Source organism: Pelophylax lessonae, assembly GCF_965119305.1.
Source record: "Pelophylax lessonae genome assembly, chromosome: 5".
Lineage (NCBI taxonomy): Eukaryota > Metazoa > Chordata > Amphibia > Anura > Ranidae > Pelophylax > Pelophylax lessonae.
Genome location: NC_138772.1, coordinates 536,812,499 through 536,832,803, shown reverse-complemented (window position 1 = coordinate 536,832,803; position 20,305 = coordinate 536,812,499). Strand labels below are relative to the sequence as shown.

The window sequence follows — 20,305 nt, the reverse complement described above, 5'->3', positions numbered from 1 at the left end:
ATTCTTTTGGGGGAGACCAGTGACATTACTACAGTAATCAGTGCTAAAAATATACACTGTTACTGCAGTAATGACGCTGGCAGGGAAGGGGTTAACTGAGGGGAGATAAAAGGGTTAAATGTGAGCCTAGGGGGTGTTTTCTAACTGTGAGGGGGTTGGGCTTGTGGAATCAACACAGAGACCTGTGATCCTAAATAGAAGGATCACAGGAGCGCTGTATTTATTCCTAAGAGAACAATGGTCTGCTGTGTTTACAACAGCAGACCGCAGTTCTCTCTCCACGGGGAGCGATCGCAGGTGCCGGGCGGCAATCGTGGCCGCCGGTCCTGTGAATCAGCTTCCCCTCTGGCGAATGGGGGGTGCTGCCAGGATCGCTCCTGCAAACCACCTTACAGGTACGGCGATTAGCAGTAACCTGTTGCCGTATATCGACGATGGCAAGTGGTTAAATGGTTACTTGCACTGCTTTTTAATTTCATAAACCATTTTTTATTCACTTGCTAGGGGGTTTGACCACTCCAGCAAGAATCAATTGCATAGCACAGCCCCCTCCATCCTGCCATGGCATAGCCCTCCCCTAGCTCCTCACCTCCCTACATAACTTTTTATGTAGCTGCCAAGGGATTAGTGAAAGGGAAAATTATAAAGTGTCATTTGACAGCTTTGAGTCTATTGGGGAAGCTGACATCACATCCAAAGGCAACACCCAGCAGCAGTTTCAAACCTATTGGATGTTGTGACAAAATCAGAGTTTTGCCTGTAAAGGAGAGTTATAGTTATCAACAATATCTCTCAAGAGGTATGAAGATTTGGTCCCACTTTACACTGTAAGACCAATGGCCTGTTGCCATGAAGTCTGTAACTCCTAAATAATCAAGGCCATGCTTAGATGTGTACTTCTTGTGACAGATGCTAATGTCATCAGCTCAACCACCTGTCTTCCAGACATCATTGAATAGGCTGATTTACCCATCTGTTGGACAATGTGTATTGTATTGCATGAGCTTGAGGATGGCCGTCTGCAAGTTAATTGGCTCAGGTTGATTGAACCATTGTCATCTGTTGAGTTTCTGAGTGGAAATAGAATACTGTTTGTGGTCTTTTTCCTTAGAAATGTTAATGAACTTACATTGCTTCAGTTCAGATGGCTAGACAATTAGTTCAGGTTAATTCTGTATACAATTTCATCTGCATATTATAATGTAATCAGGCAACCCCTGACCTGCGTGTGGTAATTTGATCAGGAAGGGGTTGTCCATGCTGTATATAAATTCTGTGTGACTGTTCAATAAAGAGTTCGTTTTTACCTCTTCATGAAGTCTCGACTCATGTTTGGGGGATTGGGAGCTATTTTCACTTCTTGGTGTTACTTTGACTGGGTGGGATTTAGGGAGAAGTTGCACGAATCTCTCTCATAGAGACTATAGGATCCGTTACAGATGTCTACACAAATGCGGTTTTAATAGGTAAATTATAACCTAATAAACCCCCAATATTTTGCTTGTTTATTATGTATTCGGTCTGACCAGATATGATAGTCATTTCTTTTGCATGTGTGCGCTATTCTTTTTTAATATACATGTCGCTTGGTCCATAGCTGCACCGGCTTTAGATATACATGTTCAGGGTTTGCTCCCCCAATTTTTTGCTTGTTTATTATGTATTTGGTCTGACCAGACTTCTGAGGTTGAGCACCCCACACACACACACCTGTACTCTATCAGTGTCCACTATCAAGTAGATATAGGAGGAGTCCCTTGTAGTGCATTAGCACATCCATCCCAGCAAGGAGTGTTGTCTCCAAGGGTTAGAGAGGCTGGATTCACCCCTTTTTTATGGATAGTGTAGGACCCACTGATAATGGGGTACTTTGATGTAGTGGTGGGCTTGAGCACGATATGGCCGTATGGTGGGACCAAATCCCCATTTTTATTTATGGATTGTCTCCATATTTGATAGTCATTTCTTTTGCATGTGTGCGCTATTCTTTTTTACTATACATGTCGCTTGGTCCATAGCTGCACCGGCTTTAGATATACATGTTCAGGGTTTGCTCCCCCAATTTTTTGCTTGTTTAAATTATAACCTAAAATATGTTGAAAACACATATAATTTTATGAAAATATTATTGTAGAAATAAACTGTCTGGCCCCAGGGGCCCTTGTCTTGGCAGGGGTGCACTTTAATTCACAACAAGATCCAATTATTATTATTATTATTTTCATTTTACCCTTTTAATTATTCATTCCTGTATTTACATGGGAAGTACAGATCTCTGGATGGATATTAGTACTTGCAAAGGTTGACATGGTCTGGAGGCAGCCTGGGGAACATGTTGGGTTCATTATTGAAGCACTAATAACTGCTTTTGGTCTAGGCAAGAATTATAACAGTTCTAAAGAATTTGTACTTAACAGATTAGTTATACATACTGCTTTTCCTTATGAATCACTGAATAATTTAAATGGGGGATAATGATATATGCTTCAATAAAAATGCATTTGGTATAATTACAATTTTATTTACAGGCCACTTAACTCATGCTCAGTGAAGCTTCTTGTTCTAAATTGCCAGCAACTTCTCCTACTATAAAATGTTTAATTATTTTGTCTTCTGTTATGCTGAAGTTGTGTTTTTTTTCCTAATAAGAAATAGAAATATCCTCTCATTATTAACCCCAGATTATCCAAGGAGCCATAGTGTGTTTTCCTAAAAGGGAATATTATAGAAATACAACATACAGTAAAAAGTATATATTAGGGATTGACCGATTATCGGCAAAGCCGATATATCGGGGGCTGATCTGCACTTTCCCCGATATATCGGAATCGGCCCCTGAGGTTACCGATATTGCCGATATTTTGGAAAGTGCATGTACCGGAGTGATGCCTGCAGCTAGAGGCATCACGCCGGTACCGGTATCCATAGCCGATGGTCGGCTGTCTTGTAATGACAACCGATGCTCATTACAAGGAGCGGGAGGGGACATCCCCCCCTTCTCCCACCCCCTTCCGCAGCTCGCCCAGGTCTCCCCTCCCACCAGGAGACCCGGGAAACCAGCCTGCACGGCCGCCAAAGACCCAATCAAAGCCGCATTCGGCTCTGATCGGGTCTCCATGCAAAAACTCTGCGCCAAATTAAAAAAAATGACCGCATTCAAAACAGCCAAACTTGGCGTTTTGAATGCTTTTAAGTGCAGAGGAGGGGTTTGGGGTCTCTCCCTCAACAAAAGTACCTGTCAAAAAAATAAATACAATTTTTTTTTAAATGTACAAAAATATCGGCCAATATCGGCCGATACAGATATGCATTCGCCGAAATTTCTGTATCGACAACGAAAAACTGATATCGGTCGATCACTAGTATATATATATATATATATATATATATATATATATATATATATATATATATATATATGATATCCAATGGCTGCCACCGCACACAAATCAGCGCATGTAAACCAAAAAAGAAAGTGGCACTCACGGGTCTTGTAAGGTGAACGCACAATAACGGTTTTAATCAACGTTTCAACGAGCCACAAGCTTGTCTTTCTCAGGATAACAAAAAAGTGAAGCAACACACCATACAGTATCTCGCAAAAGTGAGTACACCCCTCACATTTTTGTAAATATTTTATTTTATCTTTTCATGTGACAACACTGAAGAAATGACATTTTGCTACAATGTAAAGTAGTGAGTGTACAGCTTGTATAACAGTGTAAATTTGCTGCCCCCTCAAAAAAACTCGACACACAGCCATTAATGTCTAAACCGCTGGCAACAAAAGTGAGTACACCCCTAAAATATAATGTTAAATCTAAAAGTGTTAATATTTTGTGTGGCCACCATTATTTTCTAGCACTGCCTTAACCCTTTTGGGCATGGAGTTCACCAAAGCTTCATAGGTTGCCACTGGAGTTCTCTTCCACTCCTCCATGATGACAACATGGAAGTGGTGGATGTTAGAGACCTTGCGCTTCTCCATCTTCCATTTCAGGATGCCCACCGATGCTCAATAAGGTTTAGGTTTGGAGACATGATTTGCCAGTCCATCTCCTTTACCCTTTAGCTTTACCCTTTAGCTTCTTTAGCAAGGCAGTGGTCGTCTTGGAGGTGTGTTTGGGGTCCTTATGTTGGAACACTGCCCTGCGGCCCATGCTCTGCTTCAGTATGTCACAGTACATGTTAGCATTCATGGTTCCCTCAATGAACTGTTGCTTCCCAGTGCTAACACTAACAGCACTCATGCAGCCACAGACCATGACACTCCCACCACCATGCTTGACTGTAGGCAAGACACACTTGTCTTTGTACTCCTCACCTGGTTGCCGCCACACACGCTTGACACCATCTGAACCAAATAAGTTTATCTTGGTCTCATCAGACCACAGGGCATGGTTCCAGTAATGTTCAAATGGCAAAGTATCACTAGATAAGTAAAACTCTTGTTGCTTAGAATGTTGTATCAAGTGAATTACATCAAAAATAATTTTTTTGTGAATAAATAGCCATGATCTGTTCACAAAAAAGGATAACTAATAAATGGTGCACAAAGTTCATAAATAGTCCAGTGCTCCACAATTCAATGTGTTAAGTGAAAAGATGTTGCTCCAGCTTTCCCACATGCAAATACAACAAACTATTTGTAGTGGAGCTGAAATAATCCACAATGGAAAGTGGGTCACCGCTGTGCTTTATATGTGAAAATTGGCCGTTAACCAAATCAAAAATTCCACCAAGAGATCATATGCATGTGAGTGGAAGTGCCTCTGAAGACAAGTGGTCAGCCAGCTCCAGGTAATGTATCCTGGCCTATGGTGCTCCTTAACCACTTTAAGACCGCAAGGATTTGCCCCCTTCCTGACTAGGCCCTATTTTGCAATTTGGCACTGCATTAATTTAACGGAACAATTGTGCGGTCGTGCGACGATGTACCCAAACAAAATGTACATCCTTTTTTCCCCACAAATAAAGCTTTCTTTTGGTGGTATTTGATCACCTGTGTGATTTTTATTTTTTACGCTATAAACAAAAAAAATAAACAAGGATATGACCATCAGTGGGGGCCCCTGTATAATGTGCAGATTTGTTTGCTTGGCAGGGATAAGTTTGCTCTGTGAAGTCAATATGTTTTGATATCTATCTGCCTTTATGAAGGGATACATGCTCATGTCTTTCTACTGTGCCTGATCACCATAGTGGCAACAGCCTGGCTCTTTCCCTGCAGATAGCCTCACGTCTATGGGAACAGTGGTATAATCCTATTAGGCATTGTTCTCTGAGCCTTGCTGAGTGGGATTCATGCCAGTAGTAGTGGTGGGAATACATGCACGAGTTTGATTAGAGCAGCGTTCACGGATCTACACGCTGGTTAAGTTGTGTAGTGTTTGGCATGAATTCCGCTACACGTGGGTTTCATTGTTAACTGCGGTGCCTGGATTTCCATGCACCAACAGAGGGAAGCCGTGCATACTGTTCTGCTTGTTCACATTTGTCTACTCCCCCTTTCTATTGTATATTTGAATGTATACGGGTATGTCATTGGCTGATTCTATGTGAGTAACTTATGTCATGTGACTGTACATTTGGAATGGCTGATGTTGTAAAGCCATCATTTCCTGCTCTCATCCCTGTGTTGTCCCATAACTAAACTGAGCTCAATGCTTTAGGCAACATTCTATCGAGCATCCAATGTGATAACAGCCTGTGTGTCTATTACTGGGTACTGCTGAGCGCGCTCCATTACCTTATACAAAAGAGCTAAACACTGTGCTTTTTAGCACAACGGGATTAATTGCGCTTGGCATATATTAACCACTTGCCGACCGCCCTACGCAGATTTACTGCGGCAGGGCTGCTCGGCTGCACATAATCACGTAGATCTACGTGATCATGTGTACGTGGATCCGGTGGCGCACGCGCGCCGCCAGAGCCGCGCTCCCGCTGTGATTAGATACAGCGGGAGCCAGACCACGTCTGGTTGCTTTTTACTAGTGACCTTAATCTTTGGCCCTGACTTATACATATATTTATATATATATACATATTGACCTGTTATGCTGGGACTTGGTCACCTTAGTATGTAAGCCCATAATGGACACTTATTTGGTAGCTCTCCTGTTTTCTTTTCCCTAATACAGATAAGAATTGCCTGTCATTTTGGAGCAAACACTTGGACGTTACAAAACGCAATGTTTTTGTGTCTTTCTTTTCTTTACTCAGGACGTTTGCAATATAACTTCCCTAGTCATTGGAAGTGAGAAAGAATACTCCTTACAAGGTTTCCTTTATGAGTCCACCTGCTTGTGGTCCAACTGGCCTCATAGAAACTGACAGAAGACCCGTCTTCTTTGATTACACAGGCAGGGAGAGATCATGAGTTGCAGTTAAGCTGAAACCCTGATCTCTGTGTCTGTCACAGAACCCCCCCCCCCCACAGTCAGTAAGCATTATTAGGCATAAATTTAACCCCTTTGATCACCCCCAGTGTTAACCCCTTCCCTGCCTGTGTCATTTATACAGTAACAGTGCATTAGTACTGATTACTGTAGTTTTGTCACTGGTTAGTTAGGGGTCTGATTTGTCCGCCGCAATGTCGCAGTCCCGCTAAAAATCGCAAATTGCCGCCATTACTAATAAAAACAAAAAAATAGAAAATAAAAAGTCCAAAAATCTATCCCGTAGTTTGTAAACGCTATAACTTTTGTGCAAACCAATTAAAATACGCTTTTTGGGATTTTTTTTTTTTACCAAAAAATATGTAGCAGAATACAAATTGGCCTAAACTTATAAAAAAATTTGATTTTTAAAATGTTTTTATTGGGAATGTTTTATAGCAGAAAGTAAAAAATATTGAGTTTTTTTTCAAAATTGTCGCTCTTTTTTTGTTTATAGCACAAAATCTAAAAACCGCAAAGGTGATCATATACCACCAAAAGAAAGCTCTATTTGTGGGGAAAAAAGGACATCAATTGTGTTTGGGTACAGCGTCGCACAACCGTGCAATTTTTTGTTAAAGTAACGCAGTACCGAATCGCAAAAAATGGCCTGGTTATTAAAACCTTCCGGAGCTGAAGTGGCTAATATCCAATAGTGTACTTATTAGCACAATAGAGTTACTTGCGCATCAAGCGCACATTACAATCCAAGACACTCCCCCATAGTGTACTTGTTTGCACAATAACGGTGGCACCTTTGTTCGTGTTTTTGGCACTAGTGAGCATTAATATTGTGTATCATTTTTATATATATATATATTACATGGTTTTACACTAAACTTCTGAATAATGTATTTAAATGTATTCAGTTTGTGGTACCATTGCACTTTTTTGTGTATTTGCACATTTCTTGGGCACTTTGCTTGCACTTATTGCCATTGGGCCCCTTTCACACTAGTGTGACTTGTCCTGCGATTTTGGACTGCAAAATCGCATGACAAGTCGTTTTCCATTATTTTCAATGAGCCCCATTCATATCAGTGCATTTTGAAGTCGCACCGACTTCAAAGTAGTTCCTGCACTACTTTGGCACGATTTTAATGCGTTTTGAGGTCTATAGCCCTGAGCCATTGCTCAAAATTGCGTCAAAATCGCAGCAAAGTCGCGTCAAAATTGTGTCACAAAATTGCGGTAAAATCGTGTCGCATAAGTGTGAAAGGGGCCTTACCAAGATGTATTGTTTAGGTGTTGAATAGCACTGATCTATTTTGTTTACCATTTCAGTGAAAACATAAAATCAGCTTTTTTAAATATTCAGTCCATGCATTTTAAACTTCAGAGGACGCCCAGTGGGAGGGGCGAAACACGTAAAGCTAGCACCTAACGTCTGACGTCACGTCCGGTCACTTCTGGTGGTTGGAACGCAAACGGGAACGGCGTCCACCACAAGATTCCAGGAAGCAGAACAGATTGATTTTTTAACTGTGAGCGTATTTTATTTCATTTAATTAACATCTATATGGTTTTACACTATGGAGTTTTCTTTTCCTACCTACATGAATACCTACATTGGGAGCCATTTGTATAAGGAGAGTACATAGGAATTTGATATCCAGGAGACCTAGACCTTACCAGGAAGGAACATACCTGACCCTACCAGGAAGACAGATAGGGGTGTGCACCTCAGTGTTTATCCACCAGCTATGCTCATTTCGTCCATTGTCTGGTGAGTGGGGTACACAAGAGGGGAGCACAGAGTGGAGCATGAAGATTGTCTTAATTTTTTTTTTGAGCACTAGCACTTTCGGAGTAATTTTGGAACACTATCATTGTGGACTATTCACACTTTTCTACTGCAAGTACCAGCTCGGCTCCACTCGGCCCTGCTTGGCCCTGCTTGGCTCGGTTTGGTTTTCCACTGAATGGTACCATATGGTACGGTGTTGGAACGGTTCGGTACGGTTTGGTACAGTTTGTTTTTACACTAAAGTAAAGTGGGTGGGATAACAACGATTCTCTGACCAATCAGTGGCTAGTAGTGACAAACAGTCAAGGCTGCATGCAAAGGATTGTGGGATATGGTACCGGTACGACCCTCTTGGAACCACAACCGAGGTGGTACTGTTTAAGCGAGCCGTACCATTCGGTTCCATGTAGTGGAAAAGCGCCGCCGTACCGAACCGTTCCAGCACCGTACCATGCGGTACCATGCAGTGGAAAAGCGCAAAAGCGAGCCGAACCGTTCAGTTCCATGCAGTGGAAAAGCGCCATGTAAGGACTTACACTTGGCGCTTTATTTAATATTTTTATTGAAGATTTTTATTGATTGGTTTATGTGCACAGTATTTATTACCAGAGTTGTAAGATTGTATAGATGCAATTTTGAATTGTCATACTTTGGCACATTTTTTTAATTAGATGATATTTGCACATCAGATATAACATATTTATGTACACATGCACATTTTCTGATAACACATGCACTTTTTCAACAAATAATCATATAATTTTAAAGTTTCACGCAATATAGGAGAATTACAAGTTTTGGCACATGATATTCTTTACATTTATTGATGAAGAGCAGCGCTGATCTTTATATTCCTTTATAGCTTTCAAGGTATTTACCTTGTTATCAGCAGCAGCCCACTTTCTGTGGATTGTTTACAGTTATTTTTTAGTCAGTTATTCCGGTTTATATATGAGTATACATCATATAATATATTCCTAAGCGCGGGCCTATTTACATTTCTTAACATGCATTTTAATTGCCAACCAGTGAAAAAAATGATCAGAAATTCGCATGATCCTTTTGTTATAAAAAAGGGGCTCCTTAACCACTTTACCGCTGCTCACTAGAGCTCTACTGCGGCAAAGTGGCTCGATAATGTCTGGCGACGTAGACCTACGTCGCCAGACATTCCCCCCTCTCGGCGGCGCGCGCGCGCCACCGGAGGCTCGCTCCCGCTGTATTCAGTCACAGCGGGAGTCGGGCCAGGAGAGGAGCGGTGGTGATCACCACCGCTCTCCCCCGATCGTCGGGGAATCGAGTGTGGAGATCCGCCCGCTTGTGTAAACAAAGCGGGCGGATCTCCTAAGTGACAGGCAGGGTCAGATTGCAGGGTTCAGCATAGCTGAACCTGCGATCTGTCCCTGTGTCACTCAGTCACCTTCCCCCACACATGTTAGTAAGCACCAGGCATACATTAACCCCTCCCTCTCCAGTAAAATTAACCCCTTCCCTGCCAGTGTAATTTTTACAGTAACAGTGCATACAGTATGTATAGCAGTGATTACTGTAGTAATGTCACTGGTACCCCCAAAAGTATCAAAAATGTCAGTCAAGGGTCCGATCTGTCCGCCGCAATGTCGCAGTCTCGCAAAAAAATCGCAGATCGCCGTCATTACTCGTTAAAAAAAAAAACACCAAAAACGACAGAAATCTTTCCCTTAGTTAGTAAACGCAATAACTTTTGCGCAAACCAATCAAAATACGCTTTTTGCGATTTTTTTTTACCAAAAATATGTAGCAGAAAACAAATTGGCCTAAAATGATAAAAAAATTTGATTTTTACATTTTTTTGGGGGGGAATTTCATATAAAAAAAATGTGAAAAATATTGTTATTTTTTCAAAATTGTCGCTCTTTTTTTGTTTATAGCGCAAAAGTAAAAATCGCACAGGTGATCAAATACCACCAAAAGAAAGCTCTGTTTGTGGAAAAAAAAAAAGGATGTCAATTTCGTTTGGGTACGGCATTGCATGACCGCGCAATTGTCAGTTAAAGTCGCACAGTGCCGAATCGCAAAAACTGGCCCAGACGTAAGACAGCAAAATCCTCCGGTGGTAAAGTGGTTAAATGTCCAGACCAACTTTAGAAAACTCTTCCCTTTGCCATGGCCTTTCTTTTACAGAAAGGATATTAATTAGGAAAAACAGCTCTAATCCTCCTTAGCTCCCTTTAGTTGTAATTCGAGCACTAGACCTTTCAGCATGGGTCAGTGGAACAGCTGCAGGACCGTTAAAGGACTTCCGAAAAATAAATTGCAAGGGGAATATGTGTTACAATGGAGGATCATGAAGGTTTGGCGGGATTTCTTCACTGATTGGCAATTATTGTAAAGAAAAGTTGAGAAAACAGGAAAACTTGTTAACTTTGATTCCACTGCTATAATAAGAAGCTTAAAGGATATTTGGGCTAATTTTAAATAATTATTTAACCACTTCAATAATGGGCACTTTCACCACATTCCTGCCCAGACCAAATTTCAGCTTTCAGTGCTGTTGCACTTTCAATAACAATTGCGGGGGTCATGCAACACTGTAACCAAATTAAAATGTTATCATTTTTTTGAGACACATAGAGCTTTCTTTTGGCGATATTTATTCACCACTGGGAAAAAAGACCGGAAAAAAAACAAACACATTTTTTTTTAGTTTCTGTTATAAAATTATTATTATTTTTATTTATTATTATACAGGATTTATATAGCGCCGACAGTTTGCGCAGCACTTTACAATATGAGGGAAGACAATACAGTTACAATACAATCCAATACAGGAGGAAGAAGAGGGCCCTGCTCGTTAGAGCTTACAATCTAGAAGGGAGGGTCAAGTGAAACAAAAGGCAAAAACTGTGGGGGATGAGCTGATGGAGAAAATGGAGGTATAGTTGTTAGGTGTGGGTAGGATAGGCAATTATGCAAATTATGCAAATAAGTAATTTTTCTTGTTCACTGATGAGGCTGCAGTGATGGGCACTGATATAATGCACTGATGGGCACTGATGGACACTGATAGAATGCACTGATGGACACTGATGAGGCTGCAGTGATGGGCACTGATGTACATGGATGAGGCTGCACTGATGAGGCAATACTGATGAGGCTGCACTGATGGGCATTGATGAGGTTGCACTGATGGGCATTGATGTGGCTTCACAGATGAGGCATCACTGATAGGCATCACTGATGGGCACTGATAGGTGACGCTGATGGGCACTGATAGGCAGCACTAATGAGGCAGCACTGATGGTCACTGATGTGGCTGCACAGATGATACGGTATTGATGGGCACTAATAGGCGGCACTGATGGGCACTGATAGGCGACACTGATGGCCACTGATAGGGCAGCACTGACGGCACTGATGGGGATGCAGTAATGGACACTGATAAAGCTAAACTGATGAGACAGTATGGATGGGCATTGATGAGGTTGCACTGATGGGCATTGATGTGGCTGCACAGATGGGGCATCACTGATAGGCATCACTGATGGGCACTGATAGGTGGCACTGATAGGCGGCACTAATGAGGCGGCACTGATGGTCACTGATGTGCCTGCACAGATGAGGCGGCATTGATTGGCACTGATAGGCGGCACTGATGGGCAATGATAGGCGACACTGATGGCCACTGATTGGCAGCACTGATTGGCACTGATTGGGTTACAGTGATGGGCACTGATAAAGCTGCACTGATGAGGCAGCACTGATGGGCATTGATGAGGTTGCACTGATGGGCATTGATATGGCTGCACAGATGAGGCATTACTGATAGGCATCACTGATAAGCATCACTGATAGGCACTGATAGGTGGCACTGATGGGCACTGATAGGCAGCACTAATGAGGCTTCACTGATGGTCACTGATGTGGCTGCACAGATGAGACGGCATTGATGGGCACTGATAGGCGGCACCGATGGCCACTGATAGGCAGCACTGATTGGCACTGATGGGGCTGCACTGATAATCAGGAATTTTTTTGATCAGTGCCCTGATCTTCAATGTAAGTTTTGTGCTGACAGGCTTGCAGGTTATTGGCACTCCTTTCCTCACACAGACACAGCGTGTGAAGAAAGGACTCCCAATAACCAGCAAGTCTGTTTACATGTGATCAGCTATGATTGGATACAGCTGATCACATGGTAAAGGTCCTGTAAATGGCCCTTTACCCTGATCGGTGATCAGCTGTATCCAAAGGACTTAGCGTTCACAGAGAGTGTCCGATGCGCACTGTTGGAGGAGGCGCATTGGGGGCAGGGTTCTGGGAGGACATCTATGAACGCCCTTTCAGAACTATAGTACCATGCTGAAGCCGTTTTTTGGCTATAGCCTGGTAAGAAAATGGTTAATTTTTTAATTATCTATTTGATTTATTATTATAAATTATTATTAATTAATGTTTTTTTTTATATTTATATTATATTTTATATTTATATTATATTTTTTAATTATTTGTAAAGTATTATTTCATTTTAATTAATAAATATGTAATTTACTATTATATTTTATTATTTATTAATTATTTCACATAATAAAAATAATAATAATACTATTAAAAATAATAACAACTAATATTAGTAATAATGATAATAATAATAATAATAATAATAATAATAATAATAATAATAATAATAATAATAATAATAATAATCATTTTATTGCATGATAAATAATTACTATGTAATAATTATTTAATGTTTATTTTTAAGTTATTGTATAAAAGATTTCTTTGTGAGGCTGTAGTTTCACATTTTATTTCACACAATAGCAGTATATTTACTGTATACTATTCACTGTAGCGGCTTATTTAGATTTATCCAGTTTAGAAATCTACTGTAGGTTCACACTACTGTGGGTGCAGTGTAAATTGCGTGTAAATTGCACGCATTCCCACACCCACAGGCACTTAAACTGTTTAGCAGATATGCAGGGGTGCCAATAATCTATAAAAGCACCCTCCTACATCAGAATATGCAGCATGTTTTCTGGTGTGTGTAAATGTGCAAAATCACACGATTCCAAATTACCATGCGGTTTTCGTGCGGCTTCGGTTTCAGAAAAGGGTTGGGGACCTTTTTCTCTAAATTTTCTGCAGGTACAGCAGCCCATTCAAATGAATTCTCTGCCTGCGCTATTGCGCCCTGAAGTAAATGCACAGATGTGAACCTAGCCGTAGGCAGGGCAGAAACATGTTATATGTATTTTCCTTTATAAAATCAGGCTTAAAGTGGATGTGACTGCTACGAATTTAGGGGTTACTCTCTCAATCAGCATTGACTATTTCTAATCTATGTTGCTAGCATTGGAAAATAGATAGGAAAGTATATTATGTTTAAAAACTTTTTGTTTTAAACTTTTTTTTTTTTTTACATTTCTTGTTTTAAGTTCTTTTTATTAAATTTTCAAAAGACAAAGGACATAAACCATAACAGTACAAAACACTTAAAAACATATATAGTTTTCCTGAAAAGAGCATAAGGGAAAGAAGAAATAAAAGATAAAGTAGCAAAAACAACCAACCATATACCTACAGTATACATGTGATTCCTGACCTTTTTTTTTTCTACAAACCTTAATCTTTAAATCAGGGATCCTCAAACTACGGCCCTCCAGCTGCTGCGGAACTACACATCCCATGAGGCATTGTAAAACTCTGACATTCACAGACATGACTAGGCATGATGGGAATTGTAGTTCCTGAACAACTCGAGGGCCATCGTTTGAAGACCCCTGCTTTAAAGTATGGCTACCTTTGCTGATCTACTCCTCCTCCCAAATCTCCTTTTATAAACTCCCCCTTTCTCTCCCCAGTGAAGGAGAAAAAAGGGTGTTATCCAATCATTATTTATAAAGGGGTGGGCCCGGGGTGGCTACCTATAGCTAACCAGTGTTATCTTACGAGCAATAAAGGCCCAAGGGCAATGCAGTGCACTGGGGCCCTGCCTACACAATTACCCACGAGATTAAATATGCAAATTATTGAAAAAGGCAATTTGCCCAAGTGGCCTGACAGCAGGGCATGGCCGACAGGCGCTTGCCACCTGCTAAGTTCGGCAGCTGGATGCACAAGGAAATCTGGACTAATGCTTGGTTGGGGCTGGGTCACTGGGCAGGTTGGGCCCCCCCGAGCAAGTTGGGCCCCCGGGCAACTGCCCAGCGTGCCCATTCAGAAAGATGGCCCTGTAGCTAACACTCCATTCCCACCCTGACTTACTGTGTTCCCCTATCTATCCCCCACTTTCCTCTCTCCGTGTAGTGGAAGAGAGCAGATAAAAACATCAACCACCCTAAAATACCGTGATACCTATTCCATCCCCAATGATCCCTCCCTACTATGTATTAAAAACCCCATGAAAGTATACAAGCTCGATGGATACAATTAGTTTCCAATTCCTGTGAAAAAAATAAATAAATTTGGGGGTAGACCCAGGGATATACTACCCTTGTCCATTCCCCTGATCCCTCCCTTCCATATATTTTATGAACTTATCAAAGAGTGTTTTATCTCAATGCGTGAAAGCACTATTCCTAATTACTGTGAGAAGAGAGAAAGAAAAAAAAAAAGGAGGGGAGGATCTCCCCCATCTCTCTCTCCCCTCAACTCCTGGAGAGCATTCTTATTATCCTTCCACCTTGTATAAACTGTGGATTGTTTAAAATCAAACCAACATCCCCAGATTCCATGGAATTTTGACCAACAGTCATTCTGCAAAAAGTGATGTGCCGAACACCCCTAAACCCCCCCCCCCCCATTCGGTTTGCACCAGAATACTGCGAAACAGGGGGAAAGTTTGTTACAACATGCAAACTCCATTGAACATGAAAAATCAAAAGTCCTAATTCTAAAGGCTTAAATGCAAGCTATTGCCCACAAAAAGTGTATGGGGGTCCGGGTATTGCCTTGGGGAACATGTATCAATGCAAACATTTTTTTAAAAACAATCGTTTTTATAGGAGCAGTGATTTTAATGATGCTTAAAGTGAACCAATAAAAAATAAAAATTCCTTTATATTGTGCCTGGGGGCCCCCCGTAATGTGCCTGTAAAGTGGCGCATCTGTGCGATGTATGGAGCCTGCTGCAGCAATACTGACATTTCTAAAGGAAAAAATGTCAATTAAACTTGCTCATGGCTGTAATGTATTGTCGGCTCCTGGCAATACAGATAAAAAACATGAAAAAAACGGCGTGGGGTCCCCCCCCCACTCAGTCCCCCCACGCCAAAGTTGATTAAAAAAAATGGCATGGGGCCCCCCAAAATCCATACCAGACCCATATCCGAGCAAGCAGCCTGGCTGGACAGGATAAGGGGGAATGAGCGAGTGCCATCCCTCCTTTACCATACCAGGCCACTTGCCCTCAACATGGGGAGGGTGCTTTGGGGTGCCCCCAAAAGCACCTTGTCCCCATGTTGATGGGGACAAGGGTCTCTTCCCGACAACCCTGGGCTGTGGTTGTGGGGGTCTGTGGGTGGGGGGCTTATCGGGAATCTGGAAGCCCCCTTTAACAAGGGGGCCCCCAGATCCCAGCCCTCCCCCTATGTGAATAGATATCGGGTACCCCTACCCATTCAACAAAAAAGTGTTAAAAAAATAAAGTAAAAAGCCCATTTTGACAAGTCCTTTATTAAAAATTAAAAAAATAATGTCCCAGATGTAAATCCATCGTCAATCATGTCGCCCGCCGCACCCTAAAAATAGAAAAAAAAAATAAGCTCTTGCTTCTTTGGACGCTTCTCGCACAATGAGCTGCTTGAGTTGTGACAGCTCTTTTATAGGAATCTGACGTCACAAGCTCCCCATAATGCACTGCTCAGATGCAGTGAGTAAATTACTGACGTCAGGTCAGAAGGGGCAGTTCCACCCGCTGGTGTCCCCGCCCCTATTCTATAAAAGAGCTGTCACAGCTCCAGCAGCTCATTACGCCAGTGGCGTCTCAAGAGGCGTGTTTTTTTATTTTTTCTATTTTTCGGGTGCGGCGGCGAGCAAACAGGAAAAATCAAAAGTTCCCATTTTGAGGGCTTATATGCAAGTAATTGGCTATAAAAGTGGTCCGGGTACTGTCCTGGGGAACATGCATCAATAAAAAAAAATAATTGTAAAAACTATTGGTTTTTCAGGAGCAGTGATTTTAATGATGCTTAAAAAGCAACAATAAAAATGAAAAATGCCTTTAAATATAGTGCCTGGGGGGTCCCCTTAATGTGCCTGTAAAGTGGCGCATTTGTAGCGTGTATAGATCTTGCTAAAGAAAAAAATAAATTTCTAAAGAAAAAATTTGTCAAATCACATATTAAACTTAAGACTCACAGTTACAATTGCTGGTTCCCAACTATCAAAAATATTAAAGAAAAAAACGGCATGGTGTCTCCCCCAAAGTCAATACCAGACCCTTATCTGGGCACGCAGCCTGGCTACTTCCGCTAAACGCTTCCCGCGGACTGCCTGTTCCGCAGTTTGACAGTTCTTATATAGGGAATAGGCGGGACCATACCAGTGATGTCACAGGGTGCTCCCGTCCCTCGTGACATCACAGACTTGTGCATGCTGGGTCAGTGAAGTCACGAGGGATGGGGCCACCAGGTGATGTCACCAGCTCTCTGCAGCATGAAGACCGATAGTGGTTAGTGTTTTTTCTATCACTTAGTTCTCGGTCTTAGAGCTCGCGGGAAACGGATGCAGTATCGGTCCACCTAGGTGAGTAAATGTTTTTTTTTTTTTTTTTTTACCTAAACCCATATATATATATATATATATATTTTTTTTTTTTTTAACCTCCCTGGCGGTATGATTGTTTCCGATTTTAGGTGCTGAAAGCCGTACAATTATTTTGCATGTAATTCTTAAGGACGAGCAGCCCAAACCAACTATTTACATATGATTTTTTTTTTTACTGTGCGTTCTCCTTTATAACATCTCAGGTATGATAAATTTTGAAACACAAAATCATAAATTATAATATAATAAATAACTATAAATAAATTAAAGTATATATATATATATATATATATATATATATATATATATATATATATATATGTAGCACCACCCCCGCAGGAGCTGCTAATTATGTTCAAGAAATGAAACAAGTGGCGCAAGCTGTTAGCACTACATAAAAACTATAGTCCATATAATAGCACATCAAGGCTATGATAAAGTCTTAAGGTGAGATGAGGAAATAGTCTGAATGCTCAGGGCCAGCCTGTTGGGGAGCGGAAGCGATCTCCAAACATGCAACAAACAAAAGAGAAAACAGGCGCCTCTGAGTTAAGACTGCGATTTAATATGGCAAACAAGTAATAAAAACTTACATCAAGGTAAGTATAAGCAGACAAGATGGGTCCTTTCCGGTGTCCATGTGGAGGCTGGGGCTTGGAGTCATCACTGTGGGTCTGTAATCATCTCCTCTCTTCCTCTTCCTGTCCAGCAGGAAGTGGAGGGTGTCACAGCAGTGAGATGGAGGCTTGGACAGCAGGGTGAAACCGCAGTGAGATGGAGGCTTGGGCCGCACAGTGGCTGTGATGCTTGTCCACAGGATCTTCCGGCGTAATGACTGACGCGTTTCCGAGCATGCGCACTGTGGTGGGAAACCAGCGCGCGCTCCTTTTTCAAAGTCAAATGTAAAAGGGGAAGAGAAGGACCAATTTATGTGTTCCGGGACAATGCCCTCTGGTGGTGAAGTTATAAAATTACTATCAAAGTAAACATGACTCTACATTATAGCTGTATGAGGAACAATGCCCTCTGGTGGTGAAGTTATTAAATTACCATCAAAGTAAACATGACTCTACGTTATGGCTGTATGAGGAACAAGGGTCCCTCTAGAGGTCAAACCAGTAAGAAATAAAAATAAACAATAATATACATGTGATACGATGCATGAAGAGAATAATGCCATAGACAATGAGAGGAAAATTAGAGGGAAAAAAAAAAAACCATGGGATGAAATGAAAAAGAAATGATAAATGTGGAAATAAAATTAAATATTAATAAAAATAAAATATAAAAATGAAATTAAATTAGAAATAAAAATCAAAAATGGGAAATTAAAAATAAATGTAAACAAAATAAATAAAGAATTGTATATGATATAAGCATATCATTAACTGAGACTAAATATACAATAAAAAAAATAAATAAATAAATAAATAAAAAAAAAAAAAAAAAAATTATTATATTTGTATGTGATAATGTAAAATTCTTATAGTATATATTGATACATGTATGTATAAAATCAGGAAATGGATACTAATGCAATGAGATGGATGGAATGGGAACAATGATGAATATCAACCTGAAAGAGGTATGAATATGGAATGTATAATCATACGGTGGAGACAAGGGATAAATGCTAGACAGTGAGTGGATGAGGAATTGTTGGCGGCAGGAAGGGTAGGAAGGGGGGTGGGAAAAAATAAATAAATAAATAAATAAATAAATAAATAAATAAAAATTAGCACTGGATGGATTACCTAAAGTGAACCTTAGAGGGGACTAATTAAAGAATGGTGGATACATCCAATTCTTCGTTCATCCCATTGGGCGAAAGTGTATTGAGGGAATAGATCCAAAACGTTTCACGTTCGCACAGTTTGTGAAATCTTTCGGCTTCGGGAAGGTCTTTTGATATTTGCTCAATGATCCATACCTCAAGATTTGAGGTAGATTTGTCATGGTGTCTGAGAAAGTGGCGGGGGACGCTATGTTTGTCTTTTCCTTCCTCTATTTTTCTCCTGTGTTCCCCAAATCTTTGTCGAAGGGGACGGATCGTGCGTCCTACATAGAGGAGGTTGCAAGGACAACTGAGGCAATAGATTACAAAATCAGATGAACAATTGAAAAAAATCAGCGAGGTTGTATGTTTTGTTATGTGTATGAAATGATTTTTTACCATGTTTTACATATGCACAGGTTTTGCACAAAGACTTGTTGCACCTATACATGCCTGTTAAAGGAATCAGGCACACCCTAGGGGTGGCATCTTTAATGGTTTTAAGTTTGCTGGGAGCAATTTTGTTTTTAAGGTTGGGTGCTTTCCTGTATGTGACTCTGGGAGTACTTGGGAGGACTAATTTGAGATGGGGGTCCTCCAAGAGTATAGGCCAGTGTTTTAGAAGAATCTGTTCCATGGTCTTGTGTTTGTAATGGAATTTGGTGGTGAAACGAATGGATTGATCAAATGTGTCTTGGGTTTTGGCAGGAGGGGGATCTGTGAGGTACAGATGATATGCTTGATCTACCAGGGGGAGTGGATAACCTTTGTCCAATAATTTGGCTTTTAGAAGCTGACTTTCAGCTACATAGTCATCGTGCCTGGTGCAATTGCGCTTCAGCCGACAAAATTGTCCCTTAGGAATATTGTTGGTCCATTTGTTGTAATGGCAGCTCTTGTAGTGCAATAGGGAATTACCTGCAGTAGGTTTGGAGTAATTCTTGGCATGAATTTGATTTCCTATGTAGTACAATTCAAGGTCCAGAAAAGCAAGTCGTTCAGAATTGGTGACATGGGTGAATGTTAATCCGTGGGGGTTTTGGTTGCAATGTTGTGTGAAATTATGGATGATGTCGGGGGGTCCATCCCAAATTATAAGAATATCATCTATGTACCTACCATAGAAGATAAGGTGTCTGGAATATGGGTTGTTGTGCCATATTTTCTGGGATTCCCATAGCCCCATGGCTAAATTTGCGTATGAAGGTGCAAAATTTGCTCCCATGGCTGTTCCGTTGATTTGTAAATAAAATTGATCATTAAATTTAAAATAGTTGTGAGTGAGACAAAATTTTGTACATTCCAGAATGAAGTGGGCTTGTTTGGGGCTCATGTAAGGATCCAGATGGAGAAAATGATCTAGGGCTGTAAGGCCGAAATGGTGTGGAATAGATGTATACAGTGAATTAACATCCAGAGACATCCAGGTATAACTAGGTTCCCATGTGTAGGGGGACAGTAGTTCCAACAGATGAGTACCGTCTCTGATGTAGGCAGGTAAACTTTGAGCTAGTGGTTGGAGAAAATGGTCTATGTATAAGGAGAGACCAGAGGTGATACTCTCCATGGATGCAATGATGGGACGGCCTGGGG

At 41.0% G+C, this 20,305-nt stretch overlaps 1 protein-coding gene across 1 annotated transcript in view; it reads right to left on the bottom strand.

The window, feature by feature from the left end:
* Positions 1-20,045, bottom strand: part of LOC309556584 (uncharacterized protein) — a gene marked incomplete at both ends in the record, with an annotated part of 89,761 nt that extends 69,716 nt beyond the window's left edge. The window contains one exon of the mRNA XM_082259024.1: positions 19,461-20,045. Coding sequence (XP_082115150.1) covers positions 19,461-20,045 — 585 coding nt within the window. The remainder of the gene's footprint in view (positions 1-19,460) is intronic.
* Between the last annotated feature and the right edge of the window lie 260 nt (positions 20,046-20,305).